Source organism: Agelaius phoeniceus, chromosome 3, assembly GCF_051311805.1.
Source record: "Agelaius phoeniceus isolate bAgePho1 chromosome 3, bAgePho1.hap1, whole genome shotgun sequence".
In the NCBI taxonomy this organism is placed as follows: Eukaryota; Metazoa; Chordata; class Aves; order Passeriformes; family Icteridae; genus Agelaius; species Agelaius phoeniceus.
The window spans coordinates 53,790,502-53,806,341 of NC_135267.1; the positions used below are offsets into that span (position 1 = coordinate 53,790,502).

The 15,840-nt window shown below is 41.0% G+C and overlaps 1 protein-coding gene across 5 annotated transcripts in view; it reads left to right on the top strand.

Annotated features, from left to right (window-relative positions):
- Positions 1–15,840, top strand: part of NCOA7 (nuclear receptor coactivator 7) — an 85,375-nt gene that overhangs the window by 56,736 nt on the left and 12,799 nt on the right. For 3 of the 5 annotated variants that reach the window (XM_077175253.1, XM_054629898.2, XM_077175255.1), the window contains 7 exons: positions 4,419–4,498; positions 5,310–5,417; positions 6,198–6,296; positions 7,348–7,473; positions 9,683–9,867; positions 11,263–12,329; positions 13,748–13,916. In XM_077175253.1, coding sequence (XP_077031368.1) covers positions 4,419–4,498; positions 5,310–5,417; positions 6,198–6,296; positions 7,348–7,473; positions 9,683–9,867; positions 11,263–12,329; positions 13,748–13,916 — 1,834 coding nt within the window. The remainder of the gene's footprint in view (positions 1–4,418; positions 4,499–5,309; positions 5,418–6,197; positions 6,297–7,347; positions 7,474–9,682; positions 9,868–11,262; positions 12,330–13,747; positions 13,917–15,840) is intronic. The other 2 variants (XM_077175256.1, XM_077175254.1) reach the window with 2 other exon arrangements.

Consider the following 15,840-nt stretch of genomic DNA (forward strand, 5'->3'; position numbering starts at 1 on the left):
TGAGACAGAAATTAATTAGTAAAATGGACTTTTGCACCAAGTGTGCCATTGCCTCTATCCTCTCAGGCTCCTGAGTTTGTTTACCAGGTGTGGAAAGCGGTCAGTCCTTTGTCCCCGGTTTGCTTGGGCATTCCTGCCAGCAGTGCCAGACCTGAGGCTGGCGGTGTCTCAGGGGCCCGGTGGGTTCAGCTGTCACTGCCAGAACTGCCACACCTCATTTGGGCTGGGCAGCAGCAGGCTGATGGCATCATCCTGCAGTGGGGATGGCCCATGCTCCATCTGGGCAGCCCAGGAGACTCCTGAAGCTCCTTGACCTGTTCTATCTACTTACAGAGCTATTTACACAGTTGCAGAGGTGTAATTCTCCTATCATGTGTCAAGATCTTCTGGGTGATAAACTGGTTGACCTCTTTATCATACTCCTTCCATAGCTGGTTTCCAAATTACTCTTAGGTAACTCTTTTTTGTAAGGTTTCCTGTAACCCTGCTAAATGAAATGTCAAGAGTCTGCTAGGAAACTGAGATACAAATATATCATTACGGGCAGAAAAATTCCCATTCTAGACCTGTCTGTTTTCAGTAAGCCTGTATTTTCTTGCCTGTTCTCACTTGGCATTCTTCTTCTCACTGCTTATTATTTTACTATTTTTACATAATTCTCAATTTCCAAGTTTCTCAAAACCACAGAGAGGTTCAGTCCACCCACTCTGCCTTTTGCCTAAAAATGCAGTGTGATCCAATTTGCATTAACACCTAGTCACTTCTCATGGGTGTGCAATCCCATCTCCAGTGTACACACAGTGCAGGAAAATTTGGGAGTCAGAACCATGAGTCATTTCACCACTAAGCAAGTGTTCAGGCTCAAAAAGTAGCCAAAGGCAGTTGTTTAAAGCCTGTGGAGCTCTTCATGTAGTTGTGACTGAAAGAAACTTGGTTCCTGAGGCTTCCATCATGCCTGTGTGTGCTCTGGGTGCCTCTGTGGCTATACAAGAGCTGCCTGCCTTCAGATCATGTCAGAAAACGTTTGGCTTCCTGGAGGAGAAACGGGAAAAGATCAGGGGAACTGGAGAGACAGTCTATTGTGTGTGTTTAAGTATATTAAGTGTGCTGCTTTGTCAGGCTTGCCAGTCACTCTGCTGTCAACAGCTCATCTTGAGCACGATTTTGTGACCTTGGCTTCACCACAGGAGTGGTAGGTGGGCTTAGCAGTTCTGTCAGGTTTAATGGGATTCATTGCAGTCTTTTCTTCTGAAGGTCTGAGTTTTTAATTCATTATTTTAAATCTTTATATGCACAATTAAAAACATAGGCTAGTTAAGAATTCACACTCTTCAAATAATTAGGATGTTATTTTGAATTGCCCAGACCTGACTAGTAGTTAGTCGTAATGTATGGACAGTGTTCTCGACCCTTTGCTACTGGGATAGAAAAAAAAAAAGGGAGCAGTAAGGAGTAGAAGAAAAAAATATCCAAACACAAAATGTCAGATTTTTGTTTCAGGAGACAAATAAATTGACAGACTGTGACTGTGACTTCTTTTAGCCTGCAGCTAAACAGACTATACAACACGTATTCTTGCACATAGGTGTGAAAGAAAATTGCCTAACTGGTCAACTTATTTAGGATTTATTAACATTTATTGACAAAGAAGCACAGTATTTTGTTTAATCTAAACTCAGCTTGCCTTTCAGATTTCTCTTTTTCTTGTCCTGCAGTTAGAGGTTTTCAAAAATGTGTGCATGCTTAGTTCTCTGTTGTACCACACTTGTGTTCAGGATCCTACTAAACAAACAGGTTCACAGTCCTGTCAGCCAAGACCTAGAGCATATTATATGTCTCCTGTGAATACAGTATATATAGGTTATGTAAATGTTATACAGGTTATAGCCTTTTCCTGGATAGTATTTCTTAATCTCCAAACTTAGCAGGCAATGCAATTAGGAGGACCTGGAAAATACTGATATTTCATAGGGTGAGACAGAGGTGTCCTACCTCCCAGGTAGGAAGCTGCAGGGGAGAAAGTTGTCTGTATTGCTGTTTTATGGTCTTTTTGTGCCGTAGGGGCATAGTGGTTACTGTTGTGGTCAGCTCTCCATTTTTAAACACAAAGCTTTGGAACAAAAAATGTTCAGCTCATAGCGAATATTATAAGCTCTTCAGAGAAACTGCTTTTATTGCATATTGTTATTCCTGCCATCTACATGCAGACTTAAACTTTTTCCCATTCAGTATGTACAAAATCTCTTTCTCTCTCTACATCTCTCTGGCCTACTTTATTTTTATTCCATCTCCTCCAGGGTTTTACTGGTGTGTGTCTAGCTAGTGTGAGATTGTTGCTCTTAACTGTTTCCTACCTTGAGTACTGTTTCAGAGATAAGTAAGGGTAAAATATCTGAAAACTTGCCTGCTTTTTTCACCTAGAACAAAGATCTAGCTGAAAGATCTGAAAGATCTACCTTTCTTCTCTTTCTCCAGGGAAAGGTCACAAAAAGTTCAGGTAGTTTGCCTACATGTGTGATATGTAGTTGTAATTATACATAAAAATATATGGACTAGTTGAAGTGGTTTCTCCTGGTAGCACAAAACAGTGTGAACTCAGTAGTTGGCAGGGTTTCTTCAGGCAGGATTGTGCTATATTGGCAGTTTTATGCAGGTAATGGATAAAGGAAACATCCAGTATTTGTCAGATTTTTTGTTTGTCATATTGTCATTGTTTCTGATGGTTTAATACTCTGCCCTGCTGATGCTGCCATTACCTGTTTTTCCACACACTTTCACTTTGATCAGCAGAAGGTGGTGTGACAATGGTGAAAACACAAATGGCCAGAAAAACACAGTAAGAAAGCTAATTAAAAAGTTTCAATGTGGGTGTCCAGTCTCAGAGGTGAAGAGTCTGAGATCATTGAGTGATGCTGTGTTTCAAAATGCTGTCAGGGAAAAGCCAGCATCATCCTGATCTTCCCATTCCTCCCGCTGTCCTTCATGCCACGTACACTGTATGCATGTACTTAAACTGTGTTTGGTTTCTACACCAGAGAGGCTTCCTGCCTCTGTTGCCTTATTGTAGTGTCCCTAACCAATGCACTTCTCATGATTGCATCCCTGGCAGGTGGTGGGTGGGATATGCTAGCAGTAACACCTGGAAGAGTGTCCAGGTGTGAGTCTCTCCTGACAGAGGGAGCAGCACACTGAGGCAGCCCCACAGCATTCATCTTGCTGTGGCCATGGGCCAGCAGAAGGCTCAGTCCAGCACACTGGGCCCCTCCTTGTTTCTTGTGTACATTATTACAGTGTGGCAGGCGAGTCCTCGCCCTTCGTTTTACTATCTGCCTCTTGCTCTCCGGAAATAGCAAAGGTTGCAGCAAAGCCTGAATGCAAGTCAGAACCCTGCGCTGCCATTTCCAGTCCTTTCCTCCCTGATCTTCCAGAGCTGGCGGCTTGGACCACAGGAGGAGTTCACCCTGGACAGCGTGTCCCTGCTCCTGGTCCTGGCTGCTGGTTTTGCTGGGCCCAGCCTTGCCTTGTCTTCTTGGCTCTCCCTGCTTCATCCAGGCTGCAGCATCCTGCTGGAGGCAGTGGGACCTCTCTGAAGGCTTGGGGGCAGTCAGGCAGGGAGAGGCATGAATTGCCTCCTGGCACCCCATCCCCACTCCTGGAGCTGGGGCTGCATGCTGCCCTCGCTCCCCCCAGGTATGTGGGGCTGGGCTCTGAGTTTGGAGGGGAGCCCGGTGGGGCTGGGGCTGGCTGGGCAGCTCCATCCTCCCTGAGCCTTGGCTTTACTCACCCACTGCTGTCGCAAGAACTGGAAATCTCTACCCTGCTCTGGTAGAGAGCTCTGGTGCTGACAGCTCATGAGTGAGTGCCTTTTGGGTCCTGCAAGGGTTTGGGTTCTGCTGCTCTAGTGGGTTCTGTGTATTGCAGCTGATAGAAAAACTCTTCTGCACAAACTTTTTGCTTTCTTATGCTTGACTGTATACATGCATGCTTTGCAGTACTCTTGGCACACTTTTACCTTCAGAGATTAAAGTAGTGTTTAAACATATTGTACTTGTGAAGTGGTGACTAACCAGTATTTGTTGTACCAAGGCAGGAGATATGAGTATATTCACCTGATGGTACAAAGTACTTGTATCCAGAGCTGAACTGTGTAGAATCACCAAGAAACCATGGGAGCAGTTGTGTATTGCTATGGTATCATATATACATTACACCTGCAGAGTTCCTGAATGATTACTAAACCTGGTGTACTTGATGAAGTTTCCTTGCCTTACAATTTAATCTTATGGCCTAATAGGTATTTTAATGTGTCCTCTTGTTCTTCTTCACAGCTGCAGTTTGCACATAATGTAGATTTCTTTCAAAACATGCTGAAAGGTAAACATCTTGACAGTCACTTGAATTTTTTTTTTTCTCTTTAGATGACAATCAAAACAAAAGCAATGAAAAGAAAGAGAAGAAGATGGTCTCTCAGAAGCCCCATGGTACCATAGAATATATAGTAAGTGCTGGTGTGTGGTATGTTCATGCCTGCCTTTTGAAAGTGGAGTTGTTGAGGTTGAGGGGGGCAGCGGCACAAAACTGTGAGCACTAATTCTTTCCCAGTTTGCACTTATCTCAGTAGGGATTGCTTCTATTGATACCATTCAAATACCACCATAATGGGGAGAGCTAGGGTCACATCCTGAATCTCTGCTCAACCCAGGATCTCTGTCTCTTGCAGCTGCCACTTCCATTTTTACTTCTGCATTGTGGCTCTCTAATAGAGCAGTGGTTTTGTTATTCTGAAAAATACTCCCATTCTGCAGTGTTGCTTAAGTCACCAAGCAGTTGACCTGTGCTGGATGAGATCTGTTCCTCTAAGCTGGAGCAGGGCAGCAGTGTGCTAGCTGTGCTCTGTGTGTGTGAGCCCTCAGGTCGCTCAGTGCATTCCACTCTACCACACAGAGCCTCTGTGGGAGGTTCCCAGCTGGGAACTGCACAAATGCTGACGGGCTCTGGCTGCTGGAGGTGTAATGAACTTTGCAGTGTATGACCTTCCCCCCCTTGCCAGACCAGTTGTAAATACAGATGTGCTGCTTTAAAGTTTTAAGAGAAAAGGAGAGGGACATCTGTAACACCTCTACATTTTTTCTACTGTATATTGTGAAAGAATATTTCTGTCCTTTTTTTTTTTTTGATACTGGCTTATCACCTAAGCTATTAAATAGATGTCTATCAAGTCTATCCCTGCAAACAGTCTGCTAAATGGGTTTAGTTCATGTGTGGTGCTGTGTTCAATATGGTATCTTAGTCATCAACTCTTTCTTCAGGCTGGAAATCAGGACACCATAAACAGCATAGCATTAAAGTTCAACGTCACCCCAAACAAGCTGGTGGAGCTCAATAAGCTTTTCACACAGACAATTGTGCCAGGCCAGGTAAATCTTTTATTTATTTGGGTTTTTTTAATATCTGAAACATAACTATTTGCTATGTATTTAGAAGGTTTTTACTACTTACATGTATATTTTAGGTACTTGGATACAAGGATAATGGACACTAATTTAAAGCCCTCCCTTAAAGGGAAACTCAGTAGATTATTTCTTGGAATTGGTGTGATGGGAAAGCTTTGTAATTGCCATATCTGACTTGTTATTTATGTACTGTCACTAAAGCCTAAAGATGACTCTGAAGCTCAAGAAGATAATACAGCTGTTGTGAGGGAGTTGGATTATTGGGAAGTCTGGATAAATGCAATCTATAATGCATTAAAGAATTAGAGTGAGACAGAAATTGAAATGCCTTTGTGCCATTATGTTGGGTATGAGTCAGTCTCCTGTAAGATGTGAAATAAATGAAGTGAGACTTTTTAGGAGAGTCCTAAATCCTGAAATTTCTGGGACTGGAAATGCAAGTGTGGAGATTAACACTTGGTTCATAAAGAGCAGATCTCTACTTCTGCTTCACAGCCATGCAGAGGTTGAAGTGTCTTGATTTGCAGATAGGGAAACTGAGGCACAGAGAGATGGTGTGACTTGCCTAAGAGTACCCAGCAGACAAAAGCTAGAATAAGGAAATTAGTTTAATTTTTCTGAATGTTTTTAAGGTGTACATTGCAGATATGAGTGATCAGTATTGTGTTGTCTTTCTAATATAACATAGTTAATAACCTTTTAAAGCTTTTGCCTCACTGTTTTGAAATGCCTGTTTGTATTTAGATTCTCTTTGTGCCAGATACAAGTGCTGGGAGGCTGTCTTCTAGTCCTGGTGCTCCTGTTTCTCCTTCATCATCAGATGCTGAATATGATAAACTCCCTGTAAGTCAAACATGCTTCACTGGTCTTAAACTCTCAAAATATTTTCTGATTCTGAAGCTGAAAATCAAGGCTGTGTTTTTTGAGTTTACAGGCATTGTGTGTTGTGTCTTGCATTATATTAGTTTGCTGTACTACAAAATTTACCATTGTCTTAAAAATACTCCATATTAAGGGAATTCTGCTTGTGGAAACCCATTACAGGCTCAGGTGGGCCCTAAGTCTATCAAAACTATTAAAAATGGTGTAGTACACGATTTTTAAAGACTAGAAAGCTAAATATAAAAATTATTTAGTGTTTCCTACTGGAGATTTTTATGCTGCTCTGTAGTCCAGAGCCTTGATCCTGCACTGGCATCCTTGAACAGGGAGGCTGTTGGTTTAATCTGAGCAGTCAGTTTCTTTCTAGTTAAATTGTGTTGGTACCCATATACAGACTTGTCTTTAGACAAGACTGCTGGATTTAATCTTTGTAAAAGGTCTTGGCACAGCTGATCTTTAATTTTCTTTAGAAGGGTGATTGGCCATGATGATTTTTAGATAGTACCTTTAGGCAGTTTAGCTGCCTTCAACATCTTTCACATCTGCTGAGATGAAAGTAATTAGTCATTTCAAATACATCATTAATCAAAAGTGGAGAGAAGTTTGGTGTGAATAATTGTGTTTAACCTTACCCCTATGCCATCTGCATGGGGAATCACACCAGTGCTCTGTGAGCAGAGGTCTTCAGTGTAGATGAAGTGTCAGGGCAGGCCCTCTCCCTACTGAGATGTGTAATTGAATTTTGGTGAGTTGACCTGCCTTGATGTTTTTTAATTTCTTGCCTGTTATTTGTATGGAGTTTCTTGTAAGGTTACAAGGGTGGGTTTGTTGGTTTTTTTTTCAATACAGGACACTGTAGGAAGTGTACATATATACCTACATACATGACCATTGCTTTTCTTCCTTATGCAAACAGAAAATAATTGTTTGAACCTGGCCTTTTAGTTTTCAAAAATCTAGAAGTATATGATTCTGGTCCTGTTGCTCTGCACTGAACTTCTTCTTTTCTAAGGATGCTGATTTGGCAAGAAAGGCTTTCAAACCAGTGGAGAGAGTCCTTTCCTCTACTTCAGAAGAGGATGAGCCTGTGGTTGTCAAATTTTTAAAAATGAATTGTCGTTACTTCACAGATGGTAAGGTAGGTGGAACCTGATTTTTGGGCATTGTTTGAGATTCTTTTTGGATAAGTGAGAGATGAATACTGGGGGAGTCAAATGTGCTTAATGTTTTTAAAGAATGTAAAAGTTATGTTGGCTTTATCTGTTACTGTTGTGTTTGTTGGTACTGTGATAATATGCTGTATAATTTTGTTCTTTTGCTTGTGTGTCACTAGATACACCGAGAGAACTGCACTTCAGAGTTAAGACATGTCAGGATTAGTTGTCCAGTTCCATCAAATTGAGCAACAGCTTTATAAAATGAGTACATGCCAGTCTATTTCATTTATGACATGAAGATAAATTTTAACTGTTTCCAGAGCAGCGTTTCCAAATATGTTTATGTTGCTTCTGCACTTGCTAATGAATGCTGTGCAAGCCTAATAAAAGGATGAATATTGCATTATACAATCTTTTCTTTCTGTTTCTGGTAACATAGGCCAGGACTACAATCCTAAATTACAGCAAGTGTTTTAGAAGCACAGAGCTTGGGTAGTATTTTAGCCCTTTTCTCAAGGTTGCAAGACACTTCTTCCTGAACTGCCTACTTTGACATATGTGTCCCTGTTGACTCTGGTTTCAGTTAGCTGTCTGCGTATTTGGGTTTTCAAGTTCTCTGGAATTTATAACACTGGAGATGCTAATCATTGTAGTTGCAACATTTTTTTTTCCCTTAGTCCTGACTTTTGTAAGATGGATGTGTTTATACCTAGGGTTTCTGGCTTCTTTTGCATTGAGTGGATGTAGACTGTATTTATCAACTCTGCAGTTTTACAGTCTGCATTTTGTAGAATGTAATAGAGGACTACCTGATGTCTGGCATGCAAATTAGGGCAGTACTGTCACTTGCTTTGTGATGCTTGTTAGGTGCAGGGGATACAGATTGCCAATTACAGATTTCTGGCTGCAGGATGAAAAAAGTAATTTTCAGCCAGAGCAATCAAAAATGAGATGGCTTCTTTGCCAGTTTAGCTGAAATCCCTTGTTGCCTGGCTTCCTGCAGTGGCTGGGTGGGAAGTACATCCTACTGATGTATTCTATCGTGACTTCTGGGAGAAGCCTCTGCACTTGTTTTCATTCTGTCATCCAAACACAAACCAAGCTTGAGGAGCGAGTCATACAGGAGAAGTGAATGGGAATACAAATAGACTTTGCTTTATAAAGGAGCAGGCATTCATGTGCTCATTTGCCACTGCCAAGCCATCAGCTTGATATCTTAACTGCTTTAAAAAAAGCCCCACAAACCAAATTTGTCGTCTTTTACCTGTGTATTTATGAGCCTTCCTTGACTTGCCTTGCAGATGTCCTCATATAATTAATAGTACCTGCAGTGTGGGCCATTCCAGTTGATCTCTGTCTCTCATTTGTCAGATGTCATGATTTACAAACAGATTCTGAGTTAGTCTGGTGAATTTTGTACTTCATCTGGAGGAGAGGGTGCAGAAGCGAGACAGTGGCAATCTTCCTTTTAAACCTTGGAAGATGGTCAGTTGCCATGGATTGATGCTGAGTAGTGGCTGATGCAGCAGCATTTTATCAAATCCTTTGCTAGAGCACATTTTGAAAAATTAAATGAGTCTTCTGCCGCTGTGCATAATATGCTTGGACCAGTCATAGGAGCTGTTTCTAGGTTGTTTCTAGCTTCTATGGGAAGAAACTTCATACCAGATCCCTGTATGGAGAAGCTTTTTGCGTGCACCTCTGGGAAAGTAGATCAAGGGGACCTCTGATGTTAGCTTGGCATAGTAACCTGGATGTTTCCATGAGTAAAACTGCATGCAAGTGTGTTGGTTGCCTGTAAATTCATGGATCAAATGAAAGTAGCTGCATCCAGAATAAAATGCTATGTAGCTTTTAAAAAATAAATCCACTAATCTGTTTTATTTGAGATTGATTAACAATCACATTTTTAGCTTATAGCAGTCAGCACTGAAAGTTGAATACGTCAGATGTTCTTCCTCATCAGCCAGGAACTTGGATGTTACTAAGAATTTTTTTTTCCTCTCCTTACAATGTCTCATTCTTACTTGATGCATGTGGAAAGCAAAGTATTTTGCTAGCAAACACTGCATGACACAGTATAAAGAGGCAGGAAAGTGGTTTTGCTTTTGAGGATAGTAGCTTAAAATCCAATACCCAATGATAAGTGCATTACATGTGATGTGCTGACTCTTTCTTCTCCTGTTTTAGGGTGTCGTTGGAGGAGTCATGATAGTAACTCCAAACAATATCATGTTTGACCCACATAAGTCTGATCCTCTGGTGATTGAGAATGGCTGTGAAGAGTATGGGCTCATCTGCCCCATGGAGGAGGTTGTCTCTATAGCTCTCTACAATGACATCTCTCACATGAAGATTAAAGATGCATTGCCATCGTAAGGAGTGTTCTTCCCTGAACTTACATTTGCAGATTTTCAGTAAGGGTCATGGAGAAGGGCTGGGGAATGGGGGAATGGAGGGGAAGAGTTTCAGTGCAACAGAGTAAAGTGCCGGCTAAGGAATGATTCACTTGTGTTGTTCTTCAGAACAACAACTCTCTCTTTAGAACACTAAAGCAGCATTAAACACAAATGGGTGACAAATGTGAGAACCCAAGTGCAAAGACTCCTTTGCAGTAATTAATAAAAGCATCTGTAATATGCCACAGTTGGGGCTCTGGCACTGACCTGTCTCTAGGGCCCTTTCAGTGGATGTGAAGAGGTTTAGATTTTGACCATTATTGTGTTACCAGGACTGTTCTCAGAGGAGTATTTGAAACTTTTGAAGGTAACACCACCATAGCTACCATCTTCAGGACGTACAGAAACACCAGACTGTGGAATACTTCTATCTCAGAACCAGAAATGCAGTGATCGTTATAATCTATAATGCATTATAGACTTTCTGGGGTGGGCTGCTTTCATTTATGCACAAGCAAGGCACTTCTTATCTATTTTTTCTAAGCAGGATTTTGTTCTTACAGGCAATACCTGTTTGAACAGTGAAATTCATTGAATTTCTCATCTCAAGAAAAACTTTCCAGATACTTGGTACACTCATTTCTGGGATGTTTAATAACTTCTTAGTAATTTTTAAGTGATGAGGATCTTGTTTTCTAATTCTCCTCAGAGTTTAGCAGTAACGAAGAGCTCAAGTTTTATGCTGATACGTTTATTCAGAATTTTTCATTATGAAATATTTTATGATTCTCGTGCTTTAAAAAGAAATGTTTGGGGAAGCCTGCATTCAAACAGTATGTTTGAATAATGGAGACAAATAGAAGAAAGCTAATAAGTGTGTTGCCTGTTAGTGTTCTGCAGTAAACGTGTTCAGACAGGATACAGCTTATCTCCGATTTTTTTCTTCTCAAAAATACATTTGTACTGACTAGGGAAGCATGGATGGTTGTAGATGTTGACTCATTGTCAGGTGTGGAAAATTACAATATTAACAGGATTTGAATTAAATTACAGCAGCTAAATACATGTCCTGTGTTTTTTGTTATGGACCTTCTGATGATTTGCACATTCTTATTACATGTGTTGCATTTCTTCACCCATGTGGCATATTCTGCCAAGTGCTTTACTCATTTTATTTTCGTATTACACTTTCAGCATTTTTCTCCATTGTCTTTAAAGTCGCTTATTTCCAGTATGTTTATTTTGGAGAAAGTTATTTTTCAATGAGTTTCATGGTTTAAGTTAATTTGATGTTTAGTTTTTATTTTCTTTTTTTTTCCATTTCCATTTTGCTTTTAACATCATATGTACGTCCATCATTTCCCCTGACAGTGACATACCAAAGGATCTTTGTCCTCTGTACAGGCCAGGAGAATGGGAAGACCTGTCCTCTGAGAAAGATATCAATCCTTTCAGCAAATTCAAATCCCTTAGCAAGGAAAAGAGGCAGCAGAATGGAGATGCATCTGTTGCTCTGGGTGCCAAACAGATAAAGCCTTCAGATAAGGAAAAGTCTGCTGATTTTGAAGTTCTTCAGTCATCGGAGAGTACGGGCTCAATCAAATCAAAGTCTCTGGAGTTTCCCAACAACATCACTGCCACTGACCATTTGGAAAAGTTTGATGCAGATGCGTGTACCAAGGACCCTTCCAGGGGAAAAAATGCTTCAGATACGAAAACCAAAGAAAAATCCCTTCTAGGAGAAGGAGAAGATGAGTTCACTGACCTGGAAAAGACATCATCTTGTATGGATAGAGGGTTGGACAGGAAAATCTCAGTAATGGAAGGCTTGCTGGCTGATCCCAGGGACTTGGGGAGAACTAAGCAGCAGGTAACCAAACCTACTACAGAAGTCCAGGAGCACTTGACAGTTGATTCCTTGGAAAAAAAGGACAGTGTTGAACCTAAAGCTGACTTAGACTTAGAGCTGTGTGAAAAGCAAGATGTTATTCCAGAAGTAAACAAATGTGTCAGTACCCCGACAGGTAAGGTGGAGACTGAATTGGACACTAAGAAAGAGCTAGAGAAAGATAAACTTATTGAATTTTACCTCAATAAAGATGGAAATGGGTCTCAGTCATCTGAAGACTTACACAAGGCTGAAATCCAGAAAGGTGAAAACAATAAAGCAATTGGCATAGACCTTACACTTAGCTGTTCAAAGTCCCAAGCTAATGAAGTCCATACAGTTAAAAGTATGGAGCTTGATTCCTGCTGTGTTGAAAGCAAAGCACCTTCATTAGAAATCAGCTCAGCAGCAGCAGAGGAAAAGGATCTGAAAGAGTCTGTGGACTCTTCATTAGTACCAGCTGTAGACAAGACCTGTCAAGAAACACAGTTAGACAATCAATCAGAAATCAGACTGTGGCTGCTGCAGAAAATTCAAGTGCCAATTGAAGGTAGGTCTCTGGTTATCCTTGTTTCCTCTGAGACTTGGACAGCATTATGACGGTAACCTTTGAATTGACAGCCTTCTCTAAATTTCTTCTTTCTGTAATACCTGGTCTCTTTTTTACTCCTTGTGTATTACCTGCTATCTTCAAATTCTCAAAGCTTGTTGTTTCATAAGTAGCTTGGTGTGCTCTCTCCACATTCAGTGATTACTGCTTATGCAATCTGTCCTTCTGTTTGCTGGCTTTAATAAGGATAGTGAAATGTCATACAGTTTCAGTATTGGCAGGGACACTTCATGGCCTAGGAATTGTCACTCTGTATTGGTAACCACTGTTGGCTCATTGAAGTCTGTCAGTTTTGTTTCTGATAGTATCCAAGGTAGTAGAGCATTGCTGTGAAGGGGGGCACTGAAGTATTCTTGACAATATTTGCGTGTGTCTGGTGTCTCTCATGCTATGGAAACCCTTAAAAAAGTGATAAATAGGAATACATGTATAGTCCTACTGAGTGATCAGTTTTCTCCTGATTGATCACTGCATTATCAGAAATAATTCAGGCTATTCCAGGAGAGCAGATACCAGAATGCAATCTCTGTTCAGAGCATGTGCACACATATTAACCATTTCTATGGCAGCCCAATGCCTCTAAGCAGTAGTCTGTCCTGGAGTGTTGATGCTCCTCTCTGGTGATTTAATGAACCAGGGGACATACCCTTGAGTCAGATGAGGTGGTGGGGGATGATTAAAGTGCAAGTCTCTATTTTAAGAATAGTTGTTCTTAAAATTATTTTTTCTTTTTTTTTTTCATAAGGGTTTCTCCTGGTGGTATTTGGCTGTATGTGTACTGCTAAAACAAAGAAGGCAACTTCAGTGTGACTGAAGCTGTACTTAATTAAGCAAGTTTTTTTTGTCACACTAGCAATTTAAGGAGCCTGAACTGCTTCTAGGCTTGGCCTTGTCTTGTGCAGATAAAAGGTGCTTGTGTGGCTGTATGACCAACAGAGTTGGGAAACTGATTGGGTTTTTTGCGTGCGTGCGTGCGTGTGTGTGTGCATGTGTGCATGCAGGATTGCCCTTCAGCCTGGATAGGTTTTCTGGACCCTAACATGTCCCCTTTATTTCCCTGCCTTGTGTTGCAGGCAGCACTCAGCCTGGTCATCTTACCCATTTCTTTACAGGGCTGTTCTGTACACAGCTGTACAGCTGAGGGGGATACAGGCTGTGACAAAATGGGAATAAATGGCCTTAGTTTAGGATGAATGTGGTTATACTCAACCAGCTGTGCTGTTGAAGTCAGGTGTAATTCTGTGTATGGTGCCTCTGAGTGTTCCTTTGCACAAGGTTATCAATCTTTGTCAGTGTTTTATCAGCTGCAGCATTTGTACTTTCATGTAAGCAGACTGTTTCTTTTGTGTCTTGTTCAGATATGCTTCCTTCAAAAGAGGAGAAGAGCAAGACTCCTCCAATGTTTCTGTGCATTAAAGTAGGCAAGCCCATGAGAAAGTCCTTTGTGTCTCAGAGCACAACCATGTCTCAGCAGTACAGTAAAAAGATAAAGCAACCTGAGTACTGGTTTGCTGTTCCTCGGGAAAGGTAAGCTGCACTCCTGTTAGCACAGAAATGTCTGTCTGTTACTTTTTTTTAAATGTGAAGTGCTTTCTAGAGCTGAATCTTACATTACCTACATGGTCCAAGTTGTGAAGTGCAGCCGGGATGCTGAAGGGTGCCCTCATTTCATTGCATGCCAGTGACATAAAGCAATGTTTCTTGCTAATATGGTCTAATATGGATGGCTCTCAGTGGGAATGAAAAAGGCCTCAGGTGCCACTGGAAGATGGAAAGAGGGATAGATGTGCAGCTAACATGATAAAAGAACTGGGAGATGATCAGGGTTTCAGCTGTAGTCTAGGAAATGGGGGAAAGGGAGCAGTGGCTGGAGGGGTGTGGAATCTACTGAGGTGCAAGTGCTAAAACAAATAAGTATTTCACATGAGCAAAGGGAATCATGTGGGAAAAGGGAGACACTCCTAACTAAATAGGTGTGAGGATTTCTGTCCTTTGTCCCATTAAAAATAGTCCCTTTGCAGTAAAATTGAGGAACACAAATGTTTTCCTATAGATATGTATTAATGCATAAATAGTACTCTCGAAAAAACAAACCAACAAACTAGAGAAGTGGAGGTCTATGATCTTCAACATAAATCACCCAAGAATTTTCACAGGCTGTGAAGAATCAAATGTGATTCTTTTGTTGACAGAAGGCAACTAGAGCAATTCTCTGGTCTGTTGAACCAAAATCAGTGATTCTGGTAAATTAGATGCCAGGAAGGAGGAATCTGAACTTGTGATCCGTCTCAGAGATGTCTCTTTCAGATGCAGTCAATTTTGTCACAATAATTTTTGTTAATAATTTTAATTCCAAATGTGTATCATGTGTGTTGATTTAAGTGTTTATATTTTTTATGGTTTGAAAAGGAGTGTTTTGATTGTCTGTAGTAGTGTGGAAGTTGCTGTCTTGGAACTCTTCCTGGAGGAGAGGGAGAGTTTAATCCAGCTGGAATGTGGTCCTTGGGAGAGTAGCTGGATGGCTTTTGGTTTGCTTGCTATCTGTGGATCCCAGTCCTTGGCTTCTCAGGGATTGCAAAAGGGTGGGTTCAGAAAATTCTGGGTTGAAGTTTGAGTAAATACTTCAGGGAGCTGGAGTGATGAGTTGGAGTGATGCTGTAATACAACACAAGGTCAGTTAGTACTTTGGGGATAGTGCAGCTAACAGTGAATAAAGCTGCTGAGCTGCCTGAGATCATCTCTAATCACTGCTGTGTGTAACAGGTAAATTTGTCAAGCTTCTAACCACAGACTTGGGAAATAGCTTTCCTGCTTGTCCTTTTATGAGCAGAAACTTTATGAATGGTGAGCAGACCTAATCCATTTATAAACTGAAGTGTTGACAACTGGTTTGTACTTCAGTTTTTATAGTGAGAAAAAAGTAACTTCAGCAGTGAGCTGCTGCAGCAGCACCTGGCCATGCTGGCTGACATACCAGATCTTTGATGTCAGGGCTGCTGTTTGGATCTTGACCAAAAGTAGTGGTAAATGATGGGTTGTAAGTTTGAGTCTTTTTAATGCTATTCATGCCTGTTTTAACACCCCAGAATTGCATGACAGATCAAGTAGAACTTGGAGCAGAAATTAATTGTGAGACTCATACCTTTGTGTTAATGCCAGGCATGTCTTTGCCTCTTGAACAAGATGGTGTTTTCTCCAAGCTCTTGGATACTTTCCCAAAGCAAAACACAACACTTCCTACCTTCTGGGAATATTCTTGAATCAGTATTGTGTAGAATATAAACCTAAGTGTTGCATCTTGAGAGTGCCATGAACAGTAGGTTGTTTGGGATAGCTTTGCCACTTATTTTGGACAAAATAGGAGATAGTGAACTAAATCTAAAACTACTTGAAATGCAATTTATATTCATGTGTGAAAATATCAAGAATAACACTCTCATCTTGTTGGCCA